At 37.7% G+C, this 27,756-nt stretch overlaps 2 protein-coding genes and 1 long non-coding RNA gene across 3 annotated transcripts; 2 read left to right on the top strand and 1 right to left on the bottom strand.

The window, feature by feature from the left end:
• Positions 1–746: 746 nt before the first annotated feature.
• On the top strand, positions 747–5,561 carry LOC110791734 (uncharacterized). The gene is made up of 4 exons (XM_056827030.1): positions 747–902; positions 1,202–3,410; positions 3,498–3,846; positions 3,939–5,561. Exons 2-4 carry the CDS (start codon positions 1,203–1,205, stop codon positions 4,586–4,588), a joined length of 3,207 nt encoding a protein of 1,068 aa, XP_056683008.1. The 5' UTR covers positions 747–902; position 1,202; the 3' UTR covers positions 4,589–5,561.
• LOC130459580 (uncharacterized) lies at positions 4,771–17,973 on the bottom strand. Its single transcript, XR_008919084.1, has 2 exons — positions 17,886–17,973; positions 4,771–5,012 (listed from the first exon to the last, which is right to left on the bottom strand). It is a non-coding gene; the product is annotated as an uncharacterized lncRNA (long non-coding RNA).
• On the top strand, positions 15,491–16,588 carry LOC130459579 (uncharacterized). The gene is made up of 2 exons (XM_056827031.1): positions 15,491–15,923; positions 16,211–16,588. Exons 1-2 carry the CDS (start codon positions 15,518–15,520, stop codon positions 16,243–16,245), a joined length of 441 nt encoding a protein of 146 aa, XP_056683009.1. The 5' UTR covers positions 15,491–15,517; the 3' UTR covers positions 16,246–16,588.
• Positions 17,974–27,756: the final 9,783 nt, after the last annotated feature.

Below are 27,756 nucleotides of genomic sequence, written 5' to 3'. Positions count from 1 at the left end.
ACAAATTCTCCTTCTCGCGGTAGTTCCTTGTCGTTGCTCGCCGCTCGCGGCCGCTCAAACAAATTCGCCGACGTTCGAACAAAATCTCCGGTCGCCGAACCTGAACTCGAATAAAAAATGCTGGTGGCTGTGGTTGTGTTTCGCGAATGAGGTAAAAACAATTCCAAATCTGCAATTCTCATTCGATTCTACGTTAAAATCGATTTCAAAAATCAGTTTCATTCAATTTCTCAATTTCAAAATTAAAATCGATTTCAATCGGTTCTTCTCATACGAAATCGGATTTTTATAATTGCATGTTATTTGGTTTTTGATGGAGTAATTTCTTATTTGGACTATTATTTTCTCCGATAAGGATGAGTTATTATGCAGATAATTTATTTTCTGCATTTTAAGGTTGATTGATAATTTAGTTTCTGCATTTCTTTTTCGGTTTTTTCATGAAATGCCCCTGAGGTTTGCAATAATGCACCAAATACACCTGCGCGTTTCAAAATTCATAAAATACCCCTAAAGTTCCGTACTGCTCATTAAATGCTCCTGGATTTAACGGACGTTAGCTTGCCGTTAGTGACGTTTTACCAATTTGCCCTTAATTGTTGTTTGGCGCGATTTAGGTAACAATTGTGACTGAAATTCCAAAAAAAAAAAAACTTCTCAACTTCTCTTCTTTCTCTCTCCTTTCCCCTGTTCTTCAACCCTCATCAATTCTACTGTAACTGACAAAATCCTGGGTAGATCTTCAAGAATTTAGTGAAATTTGTTGCGTTCTCTTTTGGCGAGTTCGTGGGTGTTCGTTTGGTGAATTCGCGACAAAAAGGGGGCAACTTGGAGGCGATTTAGAGCTTCGGGTGCAGTGGACGAACAAGGGCCCTTTTCCTAGTTGGATTATCTACTTCAAGGTAATAATTCCTTCTTCGCTGATTTATTTTGCTTGTAAAGTACAATTTTTTTCGCGAAATTGATTAGGGTTAGGGTTTTGCGAAATTGTCAGTGATTTTTTGAAATTGTCAGTTGAGATTAATTGATTGGTTAGAAGTTAGTTATTCCTTGGATTTGTTGTGAATAATTGTTTGGTTAGTTGTAAGTTGTGATTGTGACCTGTTGAATTTCATTGTGATCATGATTGTGGTTGTTTATTGATGAATTGTTGTTGGTTGAATCGGAATTCATGTTTTTTTTCCTTAAATTTTCCCTTTAGGATGACTGCAATGTGGTTGTTATTGCATCATGGATCACATAGCTTTGATGTGAGAGTTACAGACATGGAAAAGTATCGTCTTTTGAGGTTGTTTTTGGATATTTTTGAGGAATCTGTTAGGCAGGATGTGTTTTTACCTAGTACATTTGCCCTGTTTATTGAGTCTCCCTGTGGTAGAGTTGAGTTGGTAGATGATAAGACAATGAAGCTAATGTGGGGATGGAATTGGGGTAAGGACACTGCTGAAATATGGGTTGAGGGTACAGACAAACCAGGAGTGGTGTTTAGAAATGTTGTTGCCACAATTGAGCATCATAGGAAGGAGAGTGAGAGAAAGCTCAAAGAGAGACAAGATGAACTTCTTAGGGCTCAAAGAAAGGAGGAAGAGGAAATGAGGAAAAAACAGGAGAGAGAGGACATTTTAAGGGAACTTCAAGAACAAATGGAGTACACAATAGCTGTGGAGGTGCCTGTGGTTGATTGTGAGGACTTAAGCACTGAGTATGTGAGGATTATAAGCAAGGATGGTGCTGATGAGGTGTTTCCAGGAGCCTCTCAACCACAACCCACACAAGAATCTTCACCCTCCAAAAAACCTACTTCTCCTAAACCAAAACAAAAGGCCAAAGTCAAGCCAACTACTCCAAAAGCTCCTAAGGTTCCTAAAGCCAAGAAACTGACCCCTAAGAGGAGACCCACCCCAACTCAAAAACAGGCCACACCAAAGGCAAAAAAACCCACCCCAACAACAAAAAAGCCCACCTCAACACCACAGCAACCCACCCCAACTCCAGAACAATCAATCCCACCAGCACAGCAACCCACCCCAACAACACAGCAGCCCATCCCACCACCACAGCAACCCAACCCATCACCACAAACACACCCCACCCATTCCCCACCACCACAGAACACCCAAAATGATCAACCACCCCATTCCCCACCACCACAGAACACCCAAAATGATCAGCCACCCCATTCAACACCAACACAGAATCAGTCTGAAGCTGTTAAAAGGAAGGGGGCCAGAACTAGACCTACAGGGTTCAGGGTGAACAAAGTGACTGCCAAGAAAGCTGGAACTTGGGTATCCAAAGGGAAGGGCATAGGTAGGAAGGGTACAGGGAGGTCAAAGAGTGCAAGGGTGTTCACTGATATTGAGGATATAGGTTCAGAAGAGGAGAGTGAGGATTCAGATTGGGAGGAATCTGAACCAGACAATGAACTAGAGGAGGATAAACTTGATGATTGGGTTGACTCTGATGTGGAGGCTGAGGTAATAACAGATGATGTGCCTGACTTATTGTTTGAGGAATGTTTGGATGGTTCTAGTAAGATGGATAAGGCCTACAAGAATGGAAAGATATGGACTCATCAACCATATGGGTCCATCAAATTAGAACCTTGGTTGATCTTTCCAGACAAGTCCACTTTCCTAGATGTTTTGAGGAGTTTTTGCATACAAGAGGGGTTTGGACTAAGTGTTGAGAGGGCTGACAGTAAGAGGTACACTGCAGTGTGTGCAATAGAAACTTGTGACTGGAGGATACATGCAAGTAAGATGTTTGACAGTGTCAGTTGGGCTATTAAGGGGATCAGTGGGTGCCACAAAACTTGTGGGAGATTGGAGGAGAACCCTGTGGTGACCTCTGAGTGGCTATGTAAGAACATGATGAGTCTAATTGAGGCCAACACTGAAATTCCTGTTGAGACATTGAGAAGGTATGCACAGGAGACATTTCAATTGAGGGTTAAAAAGAGATTGTTGTACAAAGTAAGGAGTATGGCAGTAGAGAAGATACATGGTGGTTGGGCTGAGGCTTATGAGTTGCTTCCTAGGTATGCTGAGATGATTAAACAGACAAACCCAGGAAGTTATGCACTGATTTCATGGGGTGCTACAAGTGGGGATGTGAACCCCAAGTTCAGAGCTTGTTTCTTCTCCTTTGCTGCTCAAGTCAAGGGGTTTTTGAGGGGGTGCAGGCCTATAATTGGAATAGATGGGGCTCATCTAAGTGGGTTTTACAAGGGAATCCTACTCACAGCTGTTGGCATTGATGGGAACAATGAAATATTTGTTCTGGCTTATGGGATAGTGGACACTGAGAGCTGTGATAGTTGGACACATTTCATGAGATGCTTGAGGCAGATGTTTGAGCAAGAGGGTTGCAACAAAGATGATTGGACCTTCATCAGTGACAGGATGAAGGTATATGTTTATTTTGCTCCTTTTTTGTTTCAATTTTATAATATTGCAACAGATATGATTGGCCTAAAATGAACATATCCTGTGTAGGGAGTTGACTTGGCAGTGAGAGATACTTTTCCTAGAGCTACTAGGAGAGTTTGCTGCCAACACTTGTACATGAATTGCAAAAACAATGGATTTAGTGGATCTGCTTTCTTCAAACTGTTTTGGATAGCTGCAAATGCACACAATGAGTATGTGTATGGTAAAGCATTAGAGAAGATCACTGCTCATGATCCAAATGCTGCTGCATACTTGGACACATGCCAGGAGCAGTGGTCCAGGCATATGTTTGACCCTGCTGTTTGTTGTGATCACAACACAACAAACTTTGTGGAGTCATTCAATGCATGCACAAAACCATACAGAGACATGCCTGTATTCTCATTGTTGGAAGGTATAGCTCACCACTTCATGTTCTGTTCCTTTATTTTGTGATGTTTGTGATGTTCTGTGTATAATGTTGTATGTTGTTGTGTTGTTGTACAGCAATCAGAAAGTGGTGTATGGAGAGGGTTGGGGCAAGATTTGACATGGCAATTGATATGGAGGATGGTCAGTTGACTGAGTATGCCAAGAAAGAGGTGGATGAAAGAACAGGAGAGTCTAGGTTCTGCTATGCTACAGCCTGTGGTGGGGGGGAATTTGAGGTCAGAGATGCACATGTGAACTTCCCCATCAGGTTATCAACTAGAAGCTGTGGGTGTGGGAAGTGGCAAATTTCTGGAATCCCCTGCAAGCATGCACTCAGGGTGATTTATGACCAAAGGCTGAACCCCATTGATTTTGTCTCCCCATTCTTCAAGTCTGCTGCATACAAGCTTACATATGCAGACCACATTCACCCCATGTCAGACCCAACACAGTGGCCTAACTTTTCTCTCCCTACCATTCAGCCTCCAGTCATCAAAAGACAAGCTGGCAGACCTGCTAAGAAGAGAAAGAGAGGACCAAATGAACCCAGGAAGGGGAAGAGAAACAGCAATGTGAAATGTGGAAAGTGCAGGGAGTTTGGTCATAACTCAAGGACATGTAAGAATGGAGGACCAAGCACTGGACCAAGCACTTCAGCAGCAGCAGGAGCAAGTACATCACAAGGGGGTTCAAGGGGGAGGAAAAGAGCAAACACAGCAACTTAACCATGCACAAAGTTAAAAGTTAGTCAGTTTTTGGTGAATTGTAGGTGCACAAAGTTAAAATAGCTTAGGCAATTTACAATTAGTATCACTTTTTGGAAAGAACACAATTGCTTAGACAAGATGTTTTTGTGCAGTTTCAGTGGCATTTGTCCACTTAGAAATCAGTTTTTGTAAAGCTCATATGCTTAAACAAGTGATGTTCTTGCTTGAAATTTGTTACAACTCTACTTCATTGCTATCCAAATTAGAAATGCAAACATTATTACACCAATTTTTATTGCAAACTTGAATTGTTGTTTCTGTTGTTTCAGTTTCTTCTTCAATAGCTTCAACTCTTCATGCATTCCCCTGCTTCCTTCTTGCATTCCCCTGTTTTCTTCTTGCATTCCCCTGTTTTCATCAGCTCTGTTTCCCTTGCTTTGAGCTTCATCAAATGTCTGCTCAACAAAACCTTTGCACCACTTGAAATTATCACAAGAATCACACTTGTAGTAAAGCTTTTGCGGATTTTTAGCCGTTTCCGAGCTCCTAATTGCAAATCTTCTCCCACAATTGCAGTTTTTATTTGGAACTCTTAGGTATGACAAACTTGGGATGGAAGAGGATCCGGTTTTTGAATTAGAACTCATGGCTATTTAGGAAATAGAGGGCTAAACATGGAGCAAGTCAAGTGAACAACAGCCTTACTTATAGGCAGCATGAACATAACGGCTATATTGAATTAAAACTAGTCGTTGGATTCAAATTATGAAGTTTGGGTATTTGGTGCAAAGAACTTTACAAATAGGTGTATACTATGCAAAACCTTTATATTTAGGTGCATTTTATGAATTTTAAACATGACTTAACGGAGGACTAACGGAAAGTCATAATAGGGGTATTTGGTGAACAGTTTTGAGTAAATAGGGGTATTTTATGAATTTTGAAACGCGCAGGTGTATTTGGTGCATTATTGCAAACCTCAGGGGCATTTCATGAAAAAACCGTTTCTTTTTTCTAATTTTGAAGGTTGATACGGAAAAAATTCAACTTCTCGATATACGAGCATCGAGTTTTGAATTGAAATGGATTTCTCAATGCACAAAATTAAAATCGATTTCTCATTTCAAAACTCGAACAAAATCGAACCGAGGTTTGGATGAAATTGCCGATTGTTGTGGTGGTGGCTGAACTAGTCTGTGGTGGTGGTGGTGGCTGAACTGGTCTGCGGTGGTGATGGTGACATTCTCAATTGATTGTTCAAAATGTACTCGAATTTTGAAAAATGCAAAAATTATAATATACTTTAATAAAATTAGAACATGCTTGAATATATTTTAGAACTGCTTGTATAACATTTGAATACTGCTTGAATAAATTTAGAACATGCTTGAATAAATTTAGAACATGGTTGAACAAATTTAGAACATCGTTGAATAAATTTAAAACATGCTTGAATAAATTTAGAACATGCTTGAATAAATTTAACATGAGCTTAAAAATTTAGAACATGATTGAATAATTTTAGAACATGATCTTAAAAATTTAGAACATGGTTGAACAAATTTAGAACATCGTTGAATAAATTTAGAACATGCTTGAATAAATTTAGAACATGCTTGAATATTAAAAATTTAGAACATGGTTGAATAAAATTAAAACATGCTTGAATAAATTTAGAACATGGCTGAACCAATTTAGAATATGGTTAAATAAGTTTAGAACATGGTTGAATAAATTTAGAACATGAGTTTGAAAATTTAGAACATCGTTGAATAAATTTAGAACATGTTTGAATAAATTTAGAACATGCTTGAATAAATTTAGAACATGCTTAAATAAATTTAGAACATGCTTAAATAAATTTCAAACTCATGTTCTAAATTTATTCAACCATGTTCAGATGTTCTAAACTTATTTAACCATATTCTAAATTGGTTCAGCCATGTTCTAAATTTATTCAAGCATGTTTTAATTTTATTCAACCATGTTCTAAATTTGTAAGCTCATGTTCTAAATTTATTTAAGCATGTTCTAAATTTATTCAAGCATGTTCTAAATTTATTCAAACATGTTCTAAATTTATTCAACGATGTTCTAAATTTTCAAACTCATGTTCTAAATTTATTCAACCATGTTCTAAACTTATTTAACCATGTTCTAAATTTATTCAAGCATATTTTAATTTTATTCAACCATGTTCTAAATTTTTAACCTCATGTTCTAGATTAATTCAAGCGTGTTCTAAAATTATTCAACCATGTTCTAAATTTGTAAGCTCATGTTCTAAATTTATTCAAGCATGTTCTAAATTTATTCAAGCATGTTCTAAATTTATTCAACGATGTTCTAAATTTGTTCAACAATGTTCTAAATTTGTTCAACCATGTTCTAAATTTGTAAGCTCATGTTCTAAATTTATTCAAGCATGTTCTAAATTTATTCAAGCATGTTCTAAATTTATTCAATCATGTTCTAAATTTATTCAACGATGTTCTAAGTTTGTTCAACCATGTTCTAAATTTGTTCAACCATGTTCTAAATTTGTAAGCTCATGTTCTAAAATTATTCTATCATGTTCTAAATTTATTCAAGCATGTTCTAAATTTATTCAACCATGTTCTAAGTTTATTCAAGCATGTTCTAAGTTTATTCAAACATGTTCTAAATTTATATTTCGAAGCCACCAAATTGAACTCGATTTTAATTTTTGGAATTGAGAAATCAATTGAAATCGATTTTAATTGTTGAATTCAGATTTCGAAAATCGATTGAGAATGTCGATTAAAATTCGATTTTGAAACCTCCTAACAATCAATTGACTGATATTAGAATCAAAGAAATCAATTTAGAACATGAAACTGGATAAATTTCGGATTAATTTAGAACATGAATTCGGATAAATTGACTGATATTAGAATCAAAGAAAGCAATTGATTTAGAATCTCAGAAAAACGAAATCGATTGATTTAAAATCGAAATCGAAGAATCAAAGAAACCTAAATCGAAGAATCAAAGAAACCTGAGAGTTCGAACTCCGATTCGCGAACCACAACCACCGCGACCGGTGACGAATTTCTGCGAGCAGCGGCGAGTGGCGTGAGGAAAGTAGAAGCGGCAGCGAGAGGAGAGAAGAAGCGGCGGCGTAGAGGAGAGAAGAAGCGGCGGCGATAGGAGAAAGAAACAGCGGCCAGAGGAGAAAGAAACGGCGGCGAGAGGAGAGCACAATCGGCGGCGAGAGGTAAGCAGCAGCGGCGGCGGCGACTGGTGGTGGTGTTCGAATAGGAGAGAGAGGGGAGTTGAAGAGAGAGGGGAGTTGAAGAGAGAGAACGTGAAAATCAGAAATATTGGAAAAAAAAACGTGAAAAAACAATTATATTGGTTTATTTGTTTATAAAAATCACGAAAATGTCATTATAGAAAGTGTTCTCACCGTAAGGAAGTGTTCTCACGAGAGCCTTCCTCTCTCTCTCTCTCTTTATATATATATATATATATATATATATATATATATATATATATATATATATATATATATATATATATATATATATATATATATAAGCTTTATACGTTCAAATAGAAAGGAAATTAGATACTTCGTACTTGTCAATTTTCCTCTTGGAATCTTCAATCAGAAAACATTAGCATTTATGAATGTCGATAGACAACTGGGAAAATTGGAAAACGCCAGACTCCAATGACGTTTACTTAGTGATTAGAAAAAAAGAAAAAAAAACCCAAAAGATATATATAAAAATAAGTCAATCCTACCGTACCCAAGCCGTTTGGCAAACCGTACCGACTTTGATAATGGATTATAGATTTGTTTTTGAATGAGTTTGCACATGGGACATTGCACAAAAGTCAAGAGCTAGGTTACCAAAACTATGGACATAAAACACTACCAAATGACCAAACCCACTAAAAAGACACTCATACAATTGCAAATTTGCGATCTTTTACGTCCAACTTTCCTGCTTTTCGGATGGTCCCCTGCCTTTTTTGTGTTAGTAGATTTGGAGTTTCATCATTCAGTATCATGATTAGTGTCCATAATTAAGATTGTCATTTTGTTTATTTACTCTAAATGCAACCCATCATTTTTGTGTTTACTTAATTTGCAATTTTTGACAAATCTAGTGTTACTCAACTCACTAAGCTATGGAGAGCCGTCTGTTATAAACTATACGGAGTACTACGAAATATCAAAACAAACTTTTAGGAAAGACCGTCTACCGGTTAGAACATTTTGTTGTCACCTAACTGATTAGTTAAGCACTGAACCAATTAGTTAAATGATGAAACAAACTAGTTAAGCAATACGATCAATTAGTTAAGATTTTATGAGTTTTAGTTAATAGTAAGTTTGTTAAAAAATAATAATTATTCGACTCATAAATTTAACGGATTTTTCATGAAATACCCCTCAATTTTCACGAAATTCACCAAATGCCCCTCAACTTTCAGAAATTCACCAAATACCCCTCACCTTTAATATAATACCCAAACTACCCTTACTAATGACACGCCGTTAGTCCGCCGTTAGCCTACTTTTCTAATTCACCAAATGCCCCTACAATGTAACTTATTTCACCAAATACCCCTATTTTAAAATATAATTCACCAAATTCCCAAATGTAAAAATTACCTTTTTAAAGCACAACGGCTAGTTTTTTTGGATTGAAAAATAGCCGTAGCTTATTGTTTTAGTATAAATAACCCTGTTCTGAGTGTTTATTTAGTCACCAAATTGTTTTGTTGTAGTTTCATCTCAGTTTTGTGTCATGAGTTATCATTCAAAATCATCATCCACACATAATGAGTCTATTACCTCTTGTTTTGCATGAATATAAGTTAAAATCACTACTCAAGGAAAGGAAAGGAAAGGAAAGGAAAAAAGGGCCTCCATATTGCAGATAACCAATTGATATTACACTCTATTACCTCTAGTAATGGAGTATCATATTCCTGTTATCCAAGCACATAAGTGGGAAGAAAGTCATGTTCTTAATTTCGTTTCGTGGCCTCAAATAACCGTGAACCAAACACGCATCAAACTCATTAAGTGGTGTTAGTCTTTTGAGTAGAGTTTCATTTGGTTGGTCTTTTATTTTAGAGACATTCTCTTAATTGTATCGCTCTTTTCATATGCCACTCTATAAGAAATGTAAATAAGTAAATTGAGGCATTATATATTTGTATCAAGTGTATTGCTTGCATATACAAAGTACCAAGTAGTACTTGGCCTAACCTAGTTGTTGAGATTGTATCTTACAACCTCAAAGTTGTATTTTGGGGGTGAGGATTCCCTTCCCTTGAGTATCCTCTTATACTCAAGGGGCTTACTTATTAACTCGGGCCGAATAGTTCTAAACTGTAACATACCATTGCCACAGTATCTATCATCACACTGCCTTATATCTTCCATAGTCTCAACTCTCAAATGACTGGAAAGTTTTGGTGACTAAAACAATAAGCTACGGCTATTTTTCAATCCCAAAAAACTAGCCATTGGGCTTTAAAAAGGTAATTTTTACATTTGGGCATTTGGTAAATTATATTTTAAAATAGGGGTATTTGGTGAAATAAGTTACATTGTAGGGGCATTTGGTGAATTAGAAAAGTAGGCTAACGGCGGACTAACGGCGGACTAACGACGCGTCATTAGTAAGGGTAGTTTGGGTATTATATTAAAGGTGATGGGCATTTGGTGAATTTCTGAAAGTTGAGGGGCATTTGGTGAATTTCGTGAAAATTGAGGGGTATTTCATGAAAAATCCGTAAATTTAACTATTTGTCTTTGTACTTTAACTATTTTGTTATTTAATTAGTTATGATTTTATTACTTTTAGTTATGTTTTGCATTAATTTAGTTAGTACCAAAAAAGTGATCTAACCGTTAGACGGTCTTACACAAAAGCTTTTCAATATCAAAACGAAAAATAAGAAACTAGATTAAGGCAAGTATTGATAACATTCAACTAAACCGTTTTAATATAGATCGATAGGCAATTATCTCCTAAATCCTAAGCATTTGATTAGAAATATATACTTCGCATATATAATCCAATCCACACATGCACTAGCATTGCCCCAAGTCTAAGCCCAAATATGAGCCATGCAAACGCAATTACTCCGTACTTAACTAAAGCACACCTAGTCACCTAGATATATAAAGCTATCAAAAACATCATCTTCTTCCTACCACACACTTCACCATTGAAGACTACATTCTAGCACAATGTTGGTTTAATTCGATCGTTATGCTACGAAGTACTCAATATTACAGAGTACTACGCAGCTCAGTAGTTGATAGCACGAATGACATTGGGTTGTTCCACACGTTGTGACCATTCGGCACCATTAACGTGTTATGTCAACCGTTCAAGATGCTTATGTTACTCCGTATAAGTTAAATGTTGTCATAGGAAATGTTTGGGCTCCCAATTGGATACCAATTATGTCAGCAGCCTAAAGCCCAATGGCTCTATACAACATCAAACCCAATCTAATGATACTTGGCTTGTCAGCCACCAATAAGGCCCAAGGCCCAACTGTAATAAATGACCTATGTGGACATTTACTACACAAACACTATAAATAAGCCGTCAAGGCTCACACTTCAAGGTGATAGTCTAATAGGAACACGCACAAGAGGGGGGGGGTGAATTGTATTTGGAACTAGAGTGAGTTTCTTTCAACTTTAAGACAATATAAGGAACTGAAAAAGACAGAAACGAATGTTGCTCAATTTGAGGAAACTTCTTGACACTAATCAAGAAGAGAAAACCTCAAAACTCTTTTATATTAAAATAATTCCTCGATTACAATAATATAACAACTTGAGTTCCACTCAAACTCAAGTATCTCACAGTAATCTACTCTGATTACTCTCTCTTCTTTTTCTCTCTTTCTCGACTTTAACTCAAAGCCTTTACAAGATTACTCAATCTCTACTCACTCAGATTACAATTTGTTTTGAAAACTCTAGATAATAATAAAGCTTTTCTGATATTTGTGGAACTTAGGAACTTGAATATTGCTAGGACACAAATCGTTTTTATAAACTCTTTTGAAAGCGTTTTACAGATAAGAAAGCTGGTGGAGTATTTGTGTAATTTTTACTAGAAGAAAATCAGCCCTTTTTATAGAGAAGATCCTTAGGGTTAGTTCCCTTCAAAACTCAACTGCCCACACACACCTACTTGGTCTCCACGATCCATAACTTGTGGATCAAGGGAAGACCACTTCCCCTTAAAACTGTTTTCAAAGAGAATTGTAGTTTTGGACTTTGTCAACCACTAAGATTTGTGAGAAATATTTTGTAAAATAAAATCAGTTTTTAAGAGAAGTTTTAGGAGCAATAAAACCGTTTTAGTTTAAAGGATAAAATCAGATTTTATTTAAGAAAATAAAACGACACTTTATTTATGTAATTTTTCCTTAAAACTTGCTGTTAAATAATTTGATAAAATCTTAATAAATATTTAATTAAGCATCCTAGTTCCACAATGTATCTTTATAGGTGTTATTATTTTACACAGAAATCTAAGAGTATTTAACTACCTAGGTTCGTGTTTTACTCTTTTACTGGAGCTACAACTCAGCAGCTGCAATGGTTCCTACTCTGGAACAGGTGAGTTCCTCTAAAGGGACAGAGGAACTCATCACATGGAAACTTCACCCTTTTTTGCATTGTTGTTCCTCTGTTGTGTGTTAGCTTGGAGTTCCTAGCTTTGCGCATTCCACCTCAGGAACATCAGCAGCTTTCTCAGGAACTTTTACTTGTAGACATAACAGAACCATGATCAGGAAGTTTGCTATTTGTCATCAACCAAAATTAGGGTCAACACAAGGTACGTCCAATTTATTGCCTTAAGACTACTCTCTAGAGAACTCTCTCTAGAATCCGAACATTGTTTTTACTTAGGCATCGGAGGGGCTTTCCTCGGAAACACCCCGAGGCTAGTGACATTGTCATTGTGCAGGTAAATTCGGACAAAATTCATCCAAGCAAGCAAGATCTTCCACATCAACGAAAAGGACCTTCATACGAATCTCATTGTTTCAACACCGAAACAATTTGACGCTGTCTGTGAGGACAAAAAAAATTGAGCCTTGGTATGTTAACTGTTAAGTCCCACGTGGTACATATGAGCACGTATCTGGTATTGTCCCACTTAATTGTCATCTATAGTTCTCTATGAGTACTTTTTAAATGCATGCAAATATGCTACGGAGTACTTCGTAGTATAACAAGTGCGGGCATCAAAAATTGGCCGTGAATTGGTAATCCGGGCATTCACATATCATTAATTTCATGCACGTACGTACGAGATCAGAGATTCAGAGATAGTACAAAATTTGGGTAGTCATCTTTCAATGCAAATTAAGAGCATCAAAGGAATTATATTAATGCGGCTTAGTAAGTTACTACGGAGTAGTATATTGATCAGGCATTCAGGCTGCAATACGGTAATTAATTAATTGTCATTAATTATAAATAATGTTCACCACCTAACCCAAACAGCTAAGAAACTAGCTGGTCCTTTTCTACCAAACATAAACGTAGTAACGTACGTAGTACTTTGTATTAAGGTTTTAATTTCCACATGGTACATGGATTTCAATACAAATAGTATACACATAATTTTTGGAGCGCTAAAAGCCGCCCCACATTACTCAAAATCGTCCACTATTTTACTTTAATATCCTTATATAATGAAACTTTTCTCCCAAATTAATTACCCCATCTATTTTGAAGAGAGAAAGTATCTTCATCCAAACCACCACCATACACCCATAAAAAAAATTATTTAAACCAAGCAATTTTATTTGTCAATAAGTACATTAATCAATAAATTAAAAAAATACTAATTTAATTTTGATTCCACAAACTTATGCATTTTAAGTTTACACCATGGTAGAGACTTATGCATTTTAAGCTCACACCATGGCATAGACTTATTCATTTTAAGCTCACACCATGGCATAGACTTATGCATTTTAAGCTCCTGCCATGGTACGACCTTAAAATTCATAAGTCTGTACCATGGTACAAGCTTAAGATGCATAAGTCTCTTAATCTTTTCTCCGAAACAAATTACATCAAATTCAACAACAAATCAAAACATTAAATAGTATAGACTTATGAGTTTTGAGCTCCGACCATGGTATACACTAGTATAGACTTATGAGTAAGCCCCATAATTTAAGCTAGGTACTCCCTCCGTCCCGGAATACTCGATCCGGTTTGACCGACATAGAGTTAAGGAACTTGAATTGACTTATTTAATTTAATAGGTAGTAGTTGATAGTGGGGTATTATTTTAATGTAGTTAGTGGGAGGTGGGTTAAGAGGTGGGGTTGTGGGAGAGTAGGGGTTGAATTTTTAATTATTTTTTATATGGAGTAGGGGGTAGGTGGGATAATAGGGGTGGAGTGAGAAATAATATAATATTGTTAGAATATTTCCATTTTTAGAAACAGGTCAAGTATTAAGGGACGATTCGATAAGAAAAACAGGTCACGTATTCCGGGACGGAGGGAGTATGTTTTTGGACATTACGGATTATTGTTGAGGTGATCCGATTAATTAATTGTGTCTTGTGAGGTTTCTAATGTGTTAGAGTTCGTTCCTTTTATACCGAGTATAATTCTTTTGTTTCACTAAAATTACAAACACACACTTTTTTTTTTGGTGACTTGTGCTTTGTCTGAGTACCATTTAACCCATTTTCTTTAAACGTACGCGTTGGATAAGTGGAGACCTAGGCATCATGCCGAAGGTTCTAACTGGCAATTCAAAATAAAGTCGGTAATTAGAAGGTTTTGGGCCTAGTTGTCCCACCCGTTCTCTCTCCTCCTCCAGTCCTCTCCCTATGTTTCGACATAAGTCTAAAACAACGAGGCTTAATGTTAAGATATGTTAAGATATGTTAAGATATTATTCTGTGAATATTCTGTAGAGTCCTAACTATGGTATGTTACCTAATGTGTACCTAGAGTTTAGGTAACTGAGTTGTACTATATATACGTGTGTGATTAATGAGAATGATACGAGATTACACAATATTTGACATGGTATCATGAGCCTAGGTTAAAAATCCTAGATTTTTTTTCCGCAATAATTTGAGAGAGTGTAGCCGAGTATTGAGAACAACGAATTTCTTCGCTTGTTGAGTATCGAGATTAGGAGTTAACAATTCCTTAAGTATCACCATGAGTTCCGATGAGGAGGCACCACCAAAGGTCATCGTCGCCGCCGTCGACCTAGACTACTATCTCGGGTCAGGCGACGGTCCCGGTATTGTTATCACCCCTGTGAAACTGAGAGGAGCATCGAACTACGATGAATGGGCCAAAGCCGTTCGTCGCTCGATGATTTCAAAATTCAAATTTGGATTTCTTGATGGTTCTGTGAAGGAACCCATTACGGACGCGACGAAGATGAAACATTGGATTGCGGTCAATTCGATGGTGGCGTCTTGGATCACAAACACCATAGACGAGAGTTTGCGTCCGAATCTGGAAGATTTTGATATTGCTCACGAGTTGTGGTGTCATTTGAGGACGCGGTACTGCGTCGTGTCGGGCACTAGGGTCTGCCATATTAAGATGGCTCTGAGTGGCTGCAAGCAGGGCACGTCTGAGGGCGTCATGGAGTACTATGGCCGCTTGTCGAAGGTATGGAAGGAGTACGTACAGTATGCACGAGTTCCAAGGTGTATATGTGCGGGTTGCACGTGCAACATAGCGAAGCAGGTGGGGGACATTCATGATGAAGATCGTCTGCACTATTTCTTAATTGGCCTAGACGATCACTATGAAGCCATTCGTGCACAACTGTTAGCAAGATCGCCGTTGCCAGGCCTCGACGAGGCATACCAGACGGTTATGAATACCTAGACCATGCGCGCCAAGGCAACGAGAGGTAAGGAGAGTGTCATGGCGTTCAAGGTCGAGACTAAGGGTCGGTCGAGGTCGGGAGATGCGAGTGACAGATTTTGTGGTCATTGCAATCGTGAGGGTCATGAGGAAGAAACTTGTTATCAGCTGATTGGTTTTCCCGAATGGTGGGATGAGAAGAAACGAGGTGGTAGAGGGCCTGGTCGAGGAGGCAGGACGTCGATTAGAGGAGGCAGAGGAGCTCGTGGGGCAGCGTCGTCGACCAGTGGTGTCGCTCGCGCCAATGCCGTGAGTAATACCACAGGAGGGGCGACAACCACTGTGACGAGTGGAGGCGGATCGCAGGGAGCAGTGACGACAACCAATCATGAGCTTGTTGGTGTGACGAAGGAGCAAGTCCAGCAAATTGTTGACATCTTATCACGACCACCAAACAAGTTGCAAGGTAATCTTGATATACGATGGATTGTTGACAGTGGGGACTCACGTCATGTGACGGGTGATATTTCAATTCTGAGAAATATCAAAACATCGAGCCTTCAAAAGGTTGTGTTACCAGATGGTCAACCTGCAAATTCAAATCAATATGGTTCGGTGGTCTTGGAGGATGGTTACGTGCTCGATAACGTTCTATTTGTGCCTAAATTGAACTGCAATTTAATTTATGTAACTCAATTAAGTGACGAGTTACATTGTGTTGCTCAATTTACTAACAAAATGTGTGTTCTTCAGGACCGCTCGACGAGGATGGTGATTGGCGTGGGTGATCGACAGGAAGGACTATATTTTTTCCGTGGGGCTCCAAGGGTTCGTGTGCTAGCAGTGGAGTGTGTGGTCGACTTGTGGCACCAACGTATGGGGCATCCGTCGGAAAAAGTGTTGCAGTTACTTCCTCCTGTGAGTCATAAGATTAGGAAGAATAAAAACATTTGTGATGTATGCCCACGGGCGAAACAATGTAGGGAGAGTTTTCCAAATAGTGATAGTCGTGCAAGTCGCCCATTCGACCTTGTTCATCTTGATTTATGGGGGCCTTACAAAACACCCTCGTCGAGTGGGGCGAAGTATTTTCTTACCATTGTGGATGATTATTCTAGGGGTGTGTGGATTTATTTACTGTGCAATAAAATGGAAGTTGAATCGTCGTTTCTTAATTTTGTTGCCATGATTAAATGTCAGTTTAATCGATCCCTGAGAGTTGTTCGCAGTGACAATGGTACTGAGTTTAATTGTTTGCAAGGTTATTTCTTTAAAAATGGGATTCTGTTTGAGTCGTCATGTGTTGGGACACCTCAACAGAATGGGAGAGTCGAGAGGAAGCACCAACATATTTTGAATGTTGGGAGAGCGTTACGGTTTCAAGGGAATCTTCCTATAAAATTTTGGGGGGAATGTATTCTGGCTGCTTGTCACTTGATCAATCGTACACCTACACCGGTCATTGACAATAAAACCCCTTATGAGATGTTATTTGGAAAACCACCATCGTATGTGTCTATCCGGGTATTTGGGTGTCTGTGTTATGCGTATAATCTCCGGAGTAAAGGGGATAAGTTTGCGTCTCGTGGTCGCAAATGTGTGTTTCTGGGTTACCCGTTTGGCAGGAAGGGATGGCAACTGTACGACCTGGAGACACACGAGTTCTTTGTCTCAAGGGATGTAAAATTTCATGAACGGACGTTTCCATTCGCAGACACGTCGACTATGTTGCCTGCAATGCATGATGGTGGTGGGGTGCTTGACCAGTGGGGTTTGGATGAGAGTGGGACTGGATGTACTCAGGAGGTGTCTCCTGCAGGTGACAATGAGGAAGTGTCGTCACCTGCAGGTGCCATAGAGGAGGTGTCGTCGCCTGCGGGTGACACGGAGGAGGTCTTGTCGACTGTGAGGGAGGAACAACATGATACACCTAGTCGAGGTGAATCAGACGTCGTCTCAGGTGTAGATGAGACGACGGGTAGTGATGAGAGTGAGACAAGGCAGCGTGTGGAGGATACGGAGTTAGGAAGGGGGAAGCGTGTGAAGTTTCCGTCGACAAAGCTGAAAGACTGTGTGATACATACAATACGGGAAAAATATAGTACTTCCGACAAAACACCTACGGCGTCACCACCCTCAGGTACTCCTTATCCTATCACATATTTTGTTAATTATGATCGTTTTTCGTCAAAGCACAGGCATTATATAGCAGCATTGCAAGAAGGGCAAGTTCCTAAGAGTTTTAAACAAGCGATGCAACATGAGGGGTGGCGTCAGGCAATGGCTGCTGAAATCGACGCATTGGAGGAACAGGGGACATTGTTAGGTTATGATACATATGACAATTCATAAATCATGCGGAAACAACCATTAAGCCAGGAATACATATTATTTACACATAATCATTTAGCATAGTTTAGATGCATACTCTTTGTTGCGTGCCTTCCCTAGCTGCGCCCGAACCGAACAAGAACAAGTCTTTAGGACTCCAAGTGTCGTCCCTCCGTAGATAGTCCACAGCGCGTCCGGATCCGCCTTAAGATTGACCAACTAGAATCGCCCCTAAGGTACTATAAATTTTCGGCACTTTTGAGCAAGATGTGTGACTGAATTTTTCTCTCAAAAACTCACTTTGAATACTTGAATAACTCGTTATAAATTGTGAACCCAGGCCACATATTTATAGGGGTATGGAAAGAGAATTGGAATCCTATTAGGATACGAATTAATTAAATTAGAATTATAATAAAACTCTTATTTAATTAATTTCTCAAATAGAATTAGGAATTTAATCATTAAACGAATTCTGCACGTTTTAGGTTTCGTATGCGAACACAAACACTTACGCGAGCATGACCCGCAAGCGTGCAGGCCATGCCCGCGCACAGCCCACACGGCCGCACGGCCCACGCGAGCTACAAGCCCACGCGAGCTGCAGCAATGCTCGCAGCCCACTGCTCGCAGCTGCGCGCGCTGCGCGCGCTGTGCGCGCTGCCACGGCCTGCTGGGCCTGGCCTTGCGCTGGGCCTGGCGTGGCCTTGGCTGTTCGTGTGGCGCGCTTGGCTTGCTGGGCGATGGCCTGGCTTCGTGCTGGGCCCTCGTCCGGCAGGCCTCGTCCGATGCTTATTCGTACGATACGCTTCCGATTAAATTCCCGATTCCGGAATATATTTCCGATACGAACAATATTTAATATTTTCGATTCCGGAATTAATTTCCGTTTCGAACAAATATTTAATATTTCCGTTTCCGGAATTATTTTCTGATTCCGATAATATTTCCGATTCTGACAATATTTCCGTTTCCGGCAATATTTCCGATTCCGGCAATATTTCCATTTCCGATAATATTTCCCGATACGTACCATGTTTCCGTTTCCGGCAACATCTACGACTTGGATAATATTTATATTTCCGATACGATCCATATTTCCGTTTCCGGCAATATCATCGTTTCCGGAGTATTCATTTCTTGCCTGTGACGATCTCAGCTCCCACTGAAACCAAGATCCGTCGATTCCGAATATCCATAGTTGGAGTATTTAATGCCATTAAATACTTGATCCGTTTACGTACTATTTGTGTGACCCTACGGGTTCAGTCAAGAGTAAGCTGTGGATTAATATCATTAATTCCACTTGAACTGAAGCGGCCTCTAGCTAGGCATTCAGCTCACTTGATCTCACTGAATTATTAACTTGTTAATTAATACTGAACCGCATTTATTAGACTTAACATAGAATGCATACTTGGACCAAGGGCATTATTTCCTTCAGTCTCCCACTTGTCTTTAGGGACAAGTGTGTATTTCCTAATTCCTTTGTCGCTCGATGCTTGTTCTTGAACATAAGGTAAGAGTTGTCATCCTTATTATGTCCAGAGGTGTTCCTCGGTTTCAGAGTTCAACTGATCAAATAAACAGATAATCATAGCCTATGATTCATCCGAGCACGGCCATGCATTTCACAGTTTCTAGCTCTCCGAGTGGCCTTGTACAACTTTTAAGCATCTCATCCCGATTTATGGGAGGACAATCCCAATCTTGCGATCTTGAGATTAGACTTCGTTTTATAGGTGATTACCTGAGCGTTGCCTTTATAGCCTCCTTTTACGGTGCGACGGTTGGTCAACGTCAAAGCAACCAGTTCTCAAACAAGTAATCTCAAATCACTCAGGTATTGAGGATTTAGTGTCTAATAATTTTAATGAAATTTACTTATGACAGATTTTCATCTCTTACAGTAAAGTTTCATAGGTCTTGTCCGATACTAGTCTTCCCAAAGTAAGTATCTATGCAAATGATTATGACATTGCCATGTCCACATAGTTCAAGAAACAGAACTACTAGTCATCTTGCATTCTAGTCGTTTAACATTTTCTATGCGTCCAATTTTATAGAAAACTCCGACTAGGGACCATTTTCAACCTTTGACATTCAAGTTCACTTGATAGACATTTCTTAGTCACAGGACTGGTCCTGACAGTCTATCTTGAATATATTGTCAAATTGAAGGGACTCATCATTTAATACTAAACCAAGATTAAATGGAATACGAAAACACATTTCATATATGATAAATGTTCAACCCCAATGTTTTATAACCATGGGCCTCAAACCCATCTTTAAAACAGTTCATGGAATTCAAAGCTATGCTTGATTTCCAGTGCTACAATGTGAGTGTTGTTTCTCACTTGTTGCATAGGTTTAGTTATCATGCTTTTCCAATCTTAATATCCTTTCATCGAATGTTCTTCGAGATATGATGATAAGATCTTTTGAGTGTGTTTATTTTGTGATCTATTCCTTCTAGCTACAAGAGTAGTTCTACGCATCTTGCAATGAAGAACCATCAAGTCAGAAGACATATGATCTACCCAAGTTCAGTGAAGAAACTCTTTAACATAAACAAACAACCCTGTTTTATTGCTTCTTAGGCAATAAGTACTTTTACTTCAACTGTTTAGGTTGCTAGTGATGCTTTGTTTGGATTTACTTATCCAAGCAGTTCACAGATATGTGGAAGACTTTCCAGTTGTATCTTAGAACATAGAAATTAATATTTAATTTCCCACGCAACAACTCATGGTCTCCAATCCATGTTGCCATTTCAAAACACGATGCTCTATAGCTCGTCCTTATCAATGGTTAACTCCAAAGGGTCTTGCTTGATCCTTTGCCAGTGTTTATGCGTGTAGCATCAATATTTAGCATATCTTTATTTCCTTGAATCAAGAACTATTCCTATGTACCTTTTCAAGTACCATAAGTATTCTTGATCTAGTTGATCTTCACTTAGATCAATAGAGATTGGTATATGTTCGTCATGCCTAAAGTCATACGATACGTTTTTGGCGATCCTCATATTATATCATACATGATAAATTCTTTTGCAGAATAATTCCCAATTGAATTCTATTCATGTAACTTTAGCTCATTCAATTTCAGTAGATACTGAATCCAGCTAAATTCTTTGACATAAAATATAGGTGAAGAATCTCACTTAGATCCTTTGATATTTTAACTTAGTAAATGCTTATACATAGTTCAAACATTCTTTACTTAGATTTATTCACATGGGTCGAATATCTCCAATGGAGTCTTTCGTGTTTGATTTAGTAAATGCCATTACTTAATCCAAAACAATATTATAAGATCTTTGTAAATAGATCTTAGTACCCAGTATGAACTAAGTTTCGCCTTGGTCCGTCATTGATGAATAATTTCAAATCTAAGTATTTAGCATTTGAATGTTATTTCACAATAGAGAGATATGTGTGTGATACACATAGGACCAATTAAGTTTTATGTACTCCCACTAAACTTCTTATATATCTATAAGAATCATGTACATTTTATGAAACTAAAATACTTATTAGTTTCACTAAAATACATTTCTAATTCCCAATTGCTTGCTTAAATCTGTACTTAGATTTTATAAACTAGCTTTTCTTTTCAAGCATTTATTTGGATCCACAAATCCTATGACATACCATGTACATAGTTTATTCCAACATTTGATTGAGGAATACGTTTTGTCATCCAATTGCTATATGTACCAATATGCAATCATTGCTTGAATATAGACTTGAGCATTACGATTATGCATGAGGTTTCAACACAATCCATGTCATGAATTTGCTTGTAACCTTTAGCAACTAATCTAGCTTTGTGTGTGAACACAATTTCATGTTTGATGGTTTTTATCCTTGAAACAAACTTGCAATCAATAGGTGTGAAACTATTCTTGCAAATCAACAAAATTTTAATTTTGTCATCAAAACATTGAGTATGTTTTATGGCCTCTAACCATTAAACATTTGAGTCTATATATGGCCTCTAACCATTTTAGGGAATTTGGGTTTCGTCATAGCTTTCTTACAGGTCACAAACTCATTAATTTACATGATAATAGTTTGACTGCAAGTTGTAGGTTTCTTCACTATCTAATAGAAGAATATCATAGTTTCATTGACCAGAACTCTATGTTTCTTTACTATCTAATAGAAGAATCTCATAGTTCCAGTGACTTGAACTCTATGCCTACTTGGGTATAGAACATCAAACAACAGAATATCAATAGCCACTTGAAAGTCCTTTGAATATTCTGTTCTCCTTAAAGCACTTGTAAAGTCTTCTAAGAGAAGTCTATTCTTTAAAGCCACTTCTAAAGTCCTTAAAGAATAAGTTCGGTTTTTCTGAAGCACTTTGAAAAGCCTCCGGAATGTCCGTTTATGTTTGTTGTTCGCCTCGAAGACTTTCGAGGTCTATTTTCTCCCACTTGTCATTTTGGAAACGAATCTCCAAAAGGACATTATTTCGAGCAAACAAACATTATGTTCTCAAAAATTCGTGGTAGAAATAATACCCTTGTGTCTCATTTGAATAAATCACAATGAAACATATATCTAGACTTGGGCCTTAGTTTGTTGAATAACAAACACTAAGCTCCCACTGAGTTTAGCAACTCTCTAGATATATATTATCGAAAAGATATTCTGAAATTTCTTTTCTATAGCTTTGACGAATTTAGTTTAGTTTGGTGGTAGTTGAGCATTTTGTTTTAGAAATTAAAGGAAAAGTCTTTATGATCCATCATTGATCGAATCAAGTACTAATCGACTTCGATCATTCCAATTTAGATATGCCATATCTTATGGAGCTAGATTGTGAATTTTACTAACAATCATTGATGATCATTCTTGATTTAAGTAATCATCAACATGATCTAACCTAGATCTTTGTGATTTCTTACCAAGTGGGATTTATACTTCTGAATCTTTGAACTAGCCAAACAGATTCAAACTTATATCACATTGAGTAAATAAACCTATATTCACTCAAATCTGTGTGAAATAATAAAGTCATAAAACCTTTCTTTAGCTTTGAACTCTATTGTCTAGGCGTTCTAACAATAGTTCATATCTTTTGTTACTTTCAACAAGTAAGACTAGTTGTCTTAAATTGATCTAGAAATCAATCAACTTTCAAAATTCCATCAAAATAGAGTTTTTGAATGTTAACTTGTTGATATGGTCTAAGCAACAATGCCAAAGATTAGTGGAACTCAAATCAAGGGGTTGATTTGAACCTAGTAAAGTTTTTATTGTTAAAGAGTTGTTTGTTTTAATCAAGCATATTGACTCATCCCGTAAATGACCATTTTATTCAAATAAACAAACAAACAAACATTGTTTTTGTTCTTATGAATGTGAGTCTTTCTGTGTTTGAAGCAGAAATTTAGATATGCTGATTATGGAACAAAATAGCCATTTAGTTCCAGCCTTGAAAGGACTTAAAACAAACTAGATGACCCTACAACTAATGTAGCATTGCCATGCTTCATTTCCCACTTGTAGGTCATTAGTGTAGCCTAGCTTCCATTGTTTGAGTTATTACCGAAGTAAGAACCTCAAGCGGTATATGATACCAAGGAAGTTTGATTGCTAGGTCACTTCTCTTTAAACATAAACTTATAGGTAGAAACGGAATCGTAAATTCCTTTCATTTGTTCCTTTGTTTTCCTATTTCTTGTACCCTTTCTTATAGTCTTAAGAATTGAATTCTTTAGTGTTGACTTTTATACTTTGTTTAGACATGTCCAATGTCACTACAACAAAGTTCTTACCATTTTAATTTATGTTGAACATTATATTTCAACTGGATGATCTTACCAGAAGCTTCTAAAGTTCTCTAAGCATCTATCTATTCGAATGTCTAGGGACTAGACTCATTCGAGAATTAAATGGACAAAGATATTAGGTTGTTTAACCATTGGTAAAGCTGAGCGTATTAAACTCAATGCTTTATGATCTCAAAACTACATTGTATTTTGAATTCACAAGCACCAATTGGTTTGCCATTCGATTTTGATATTCGAAAACAACCATAAAAGTCGCCAAAAGAAACGTACATTTTAAATTGCTCACTTTCTCTCATTTCCGTGAATCGTTCTTGGATTCACTACCAATCGAGGAAATTTACTGTTACCTTTCTAAAAGGATTTACTGCAGTGCAAGATATTTAATTATAAACAATAATTAAAACATACATTGAAGCATGCAAAGTCTAAACATTTATCATGAGTAATAACTTGAAAATTAAAGCAATCATGCAATTTCAACAAGTTATTAGCATTTTATTCGAATTTATTGTTCCGGCAGGTGTGAATAAAATGATTCCAAGACCCTAAAACCATTGAAGAATTAAGCATAGTTTGTCGACTCAATTCTAAAACATTTTAGGTAAGCAAAAGCCTTTTGCTAATAGTCTAGAAACTACTCTTGGTTGATAGGTACGTCTTAGAACTTATTAGGAAAACCTATCGATTTTGCCACGACATAAAAGGACTCCTTACTTATATCGTTGAGTTTCACCAAAACTAACATGTACTCACAATTATTTGTGTACCTTGCCCCTTTAGGACCAATAAGTAACACCTCGCTGAGCGAAAACTATTACTAGATTGATGTAAAGGATATCCAAGCAAGTGTATATTTTGGCATGGCACCTTTTAACTCAATTTTTAAGTTTGGAACTTAAGGCTCTTACTATGTTGGTTAGATTTTAAGTGAACTAAAATCCTTAATCATGCAACATAATCAAGCCGCGATCTCATGCATAATTAAGACATATTTAAAACAATAAATAACTTAAAACATGCATAAGATAAATGTGATCTAGTATGGCCCGACTTCATCTTGAAGCTTTGACTTCAAAGTCCGTCTTGAAAATCTCCGTGGGAGGCACCATTTTCTTCAAATAGGATAAGCTATAATTAAAACTAATTACAACTATTTGATGGTACGCAGACCATATTTGAATTGAAAAATAACTTTGGTACTTTAGACCAATTACATTCAAATTAATGGTACGCATACCATATTTTCTATCCTATTTGGGCCATACTAGTCACTTCATAACCTGCAAAACAGTACATATACAATATATACCATTCACCCATTCATTATCATGAATGGCCCACATAGCTGGTTAGTAAAACACATTATGCATCACGTAAACATTTGCAGCAATTAATCAAGGGCACCAATAATCTACCAATTATTCAGTCCTTATTAATTCTAATCAAGTTGTTTTAACCTTAAGGATTCGTAGACCTAATCAAGAGTTTGTGACTAAAAAGCGCTCCCACTTAAACCAATAAATTCATATGCTTTACTAATTTTAAACATAAAAATGTATTTCAAGTCTAACCGGAAACATACAAATTTAATTAAAATTTAAAGCCCATATAAATTTATAATTGAATCCAAAAATTTTAATTTGATTTCAGTCGTATTTAAATTAATTCATGATTTTAATTTTAGTAAAATAATTAGAATAAATAAAATTTATTATAATTACAATATTCAAAATTAAAATCCAAGAAAATAATTTAAATTATTAATTTTAAAATTAATTAAAATTACGTAAACTGAAAATTTCAAATTAAACATTCAAAACGATCTAATCGTAATGCAAACACCCTACGCATCGCACCCCCATGGGCCACACGCACACAGCCATCGCTGGCCATGTGCGCGCAGCCCATGCGCTCGTCGCATAGCTGCTGCATCTTCCCATCGCAAGCCATCGCACAAGTTGGTGCTCGCTGCGCGCGCGCCAGCGCTCGATGCACGCGAGCCATCGCTCGCTGTGCGCGAGCAATTGCTCGCTGCGCGCGATCGACGCTGGGCGCAGCGCTCGTGGCACGCGAGCTTGCGCTCGCTGCGCGCGAGGCTACGCGCGCTTGCGCGAGGCAGTGCGCGTTGTGGCGCAGCTCGCTTGCTGCCCACACGCGACTGTCGTGCCTTGCCTTCGCCCATGCCCATTCGTCCATAGCTCGTGGCCCATGACACAAGGCAGGGCTGCTGTCTTGTGCTCGTGCACCATGCCCTTGCTCATTGCATTCGTGCCGCACGGGCGACGAGCTCCCTTGCTCGTCGTTGCATGCCCGCACTATACAACACCCCTTAAGGGTAACACGAAGCGTCCATTGCTTTGTGCGTGCAAGTTATATGAACGAATCGCATAAAAATTTAAAATTTATATTTAAAATTAATGACAAATTAATAAATTAATATTAATTTCATAATTTTAGGGCGAAAAATCGAAAATTTATTATTCAATTGATTTCCGATTATCATGGATTCAAGCCTAGGTCATAAAAATTTAAAATTTATCATAAATTTACAATTTTTATGGTGGTTTTTAATCATAGGTTTCTAATTAAATTATAATTAATTATGAAAATCAAATTAATTCTAAATTATTCTAATTTTCAACTAATTAATCATAATTACAAATTAGATTGCATAATTAACAAGGCTAGGCATTCAAACTTGTTAAACATATACAGTAGATCAATCAAAAATTCAAGATTTATCAACAGGAATCGCAAATATTTAATTTAACATCTTAAATTTACGAAATTTTGCATTCGAAAAACTAAAACCTTCGAAAAGTCATAGTTAGGCTTCGAATTTGAGAATTCTGGGTTCGGCAGAAAAAAACTATTTTTGTTAAAATTTTAGAATGCCTTTTACATGCGGTTGGATGAGTAAGGAAGAAACTGCCGAAAAACTGCGTACGTATAATTAAATAAACGCAATTTGCAATTAATTAACAATTACGAAAATTAATCACCCCTTTTAATTCTTGCAAATTTGTAATATTTAACCATGTTCATGCAATTTAGATTATGAAAATAATAAGAGGCTCGTGATACCACTGTTAGGTTATGATACATATGACAATTCATAAATCATGCGGAAACAACCTTTAAGCCAGGAATACATATTATTTACACATAATCATTTAGCATAGTTTAGATGCATACTCTTTGTTGCATGCCTTCCCTAGCTGCGCCCGAACCGAACAAGAACAAGTCTTTAGGACTCCAAGTGTCGTCCCTCCGTAGATAGTCCACAGCACGTCCGGATCCGCCTTAAGATTGACCAACTAGAATCGCCCCTAAGGTACTATAAATTTTCGGCACTTTTGAGCAAGATGTGTGACTGAATTTTTCTCTCAAAAACTCACTTTGAATACTTGAATAACTCGTTATAAATTGTGAACCCATGCCACATATTTATAGGGGTATGGAAAGAGAATTGGAATCCTATTAGGATACGAATTAATTAAATTAGAATTATAATAAAACTCTTATTTAATTAATTTATCAAATAGAATTAGGAATTTAATCATTAAACGAATTCTGCACGTTTTAGGTTTCGTATGCGAATACAAACACTTACGCGAGCATGACACGCAAGCGTGCAGGCCATGCCCGCGCACAGCCCACACGGCCGCACGGCCCACGCGAGCTACAAGCCCACGCGAGCTGCAGCAATGCTCGCAGCCCACTGCTCGCAGCTGCGCGCGCTGCGCGCGCTGTGCGCGCTGCCACGGCCTGCTGGGCCTGGCCTTGCGCTGGGCCTGGCGTGGCCTTGGCTGTTCGTGTGGCGCGCTTGGCTTGCTGGGCGATGGCCTGGCTTCGTGCTGGGCCCTCGTCCGGCAGGCCTCGTCCGATGCTTATTCGTACGATACGCTTCCGATTAAATTCCCGATTCCGGAATATATTTCCGATACGAACAATATTTAAAATTTTCGATTCCGGAATTAATTTCCGTTTCGAACAAATATTTAATATTTCCGTTTCCGGAATTATTTTCTGATTCCGATAATATATCCGATTCTGACAATATTTCCGTTTCCGGCAATATTTCCGATTCCGGCAATATTTCCATTTCCGATAATATTTCCCGATACGTACCATGTTTCCGTTTCCGGCAACATCTACG

The sequence above is a fragment of the Spinacia oleracea genome, chromosome 4 (genome assembly GCF_020520425.1).
Source record: "Spinacia oleracea cultivar Varoflay chromosome 4, BTI_SOV_V1, whole genome shotgun sequence".
Taxonomy (NCBI): Eukaryota; Viridiplantae; Streptophyta; class Magnoliopsida; order Caryophyllales; family Amaranthaceae; genus Spinacia; species Spinacia oleracea.
This window is presented reverse-complemented; position numbering and strand designations above follow the sequence as displayed.

Bases quoted from the DNA above. Each gene is read 5' to 3' on its own strand.
- LOC110791734 (XM_056827030.1), top strand. From the start codon at position 1,203: ATGACTGCAATGTGGTTGTTATTGCATCATGGATCACATAGCTTTGAT. The intron at 3,411-3,497 runs GTATATGTTTAT...TATCCTGTGTAG, and splicing joins TCATCAGTGACAGGATGAAG to GGAGTTGACTTGGCAGTGAG. The intron at 3,847-3,938 runs GTATAGCTCACC...GTTGTTGTACAG, and splicing joins TGTATTCTCATTGTTGGAAG to CAATCAGAAAGTGGTGTATG.
- LOC130459579 (XM_056827031.1), top strand. From the start codon at position 15,518: ATGGCGTTCAAGGTCGAGACTAAGGGTCGGTCGAGGTCGGGAGATGCG. The intron at 15,924-16,210 runs GTAATCTTGATA...TGTGTTCTTCAG, and splicing joins ACCACCAAACAAGTTGCAAG to GACCGCTCGACGAGGATGGT.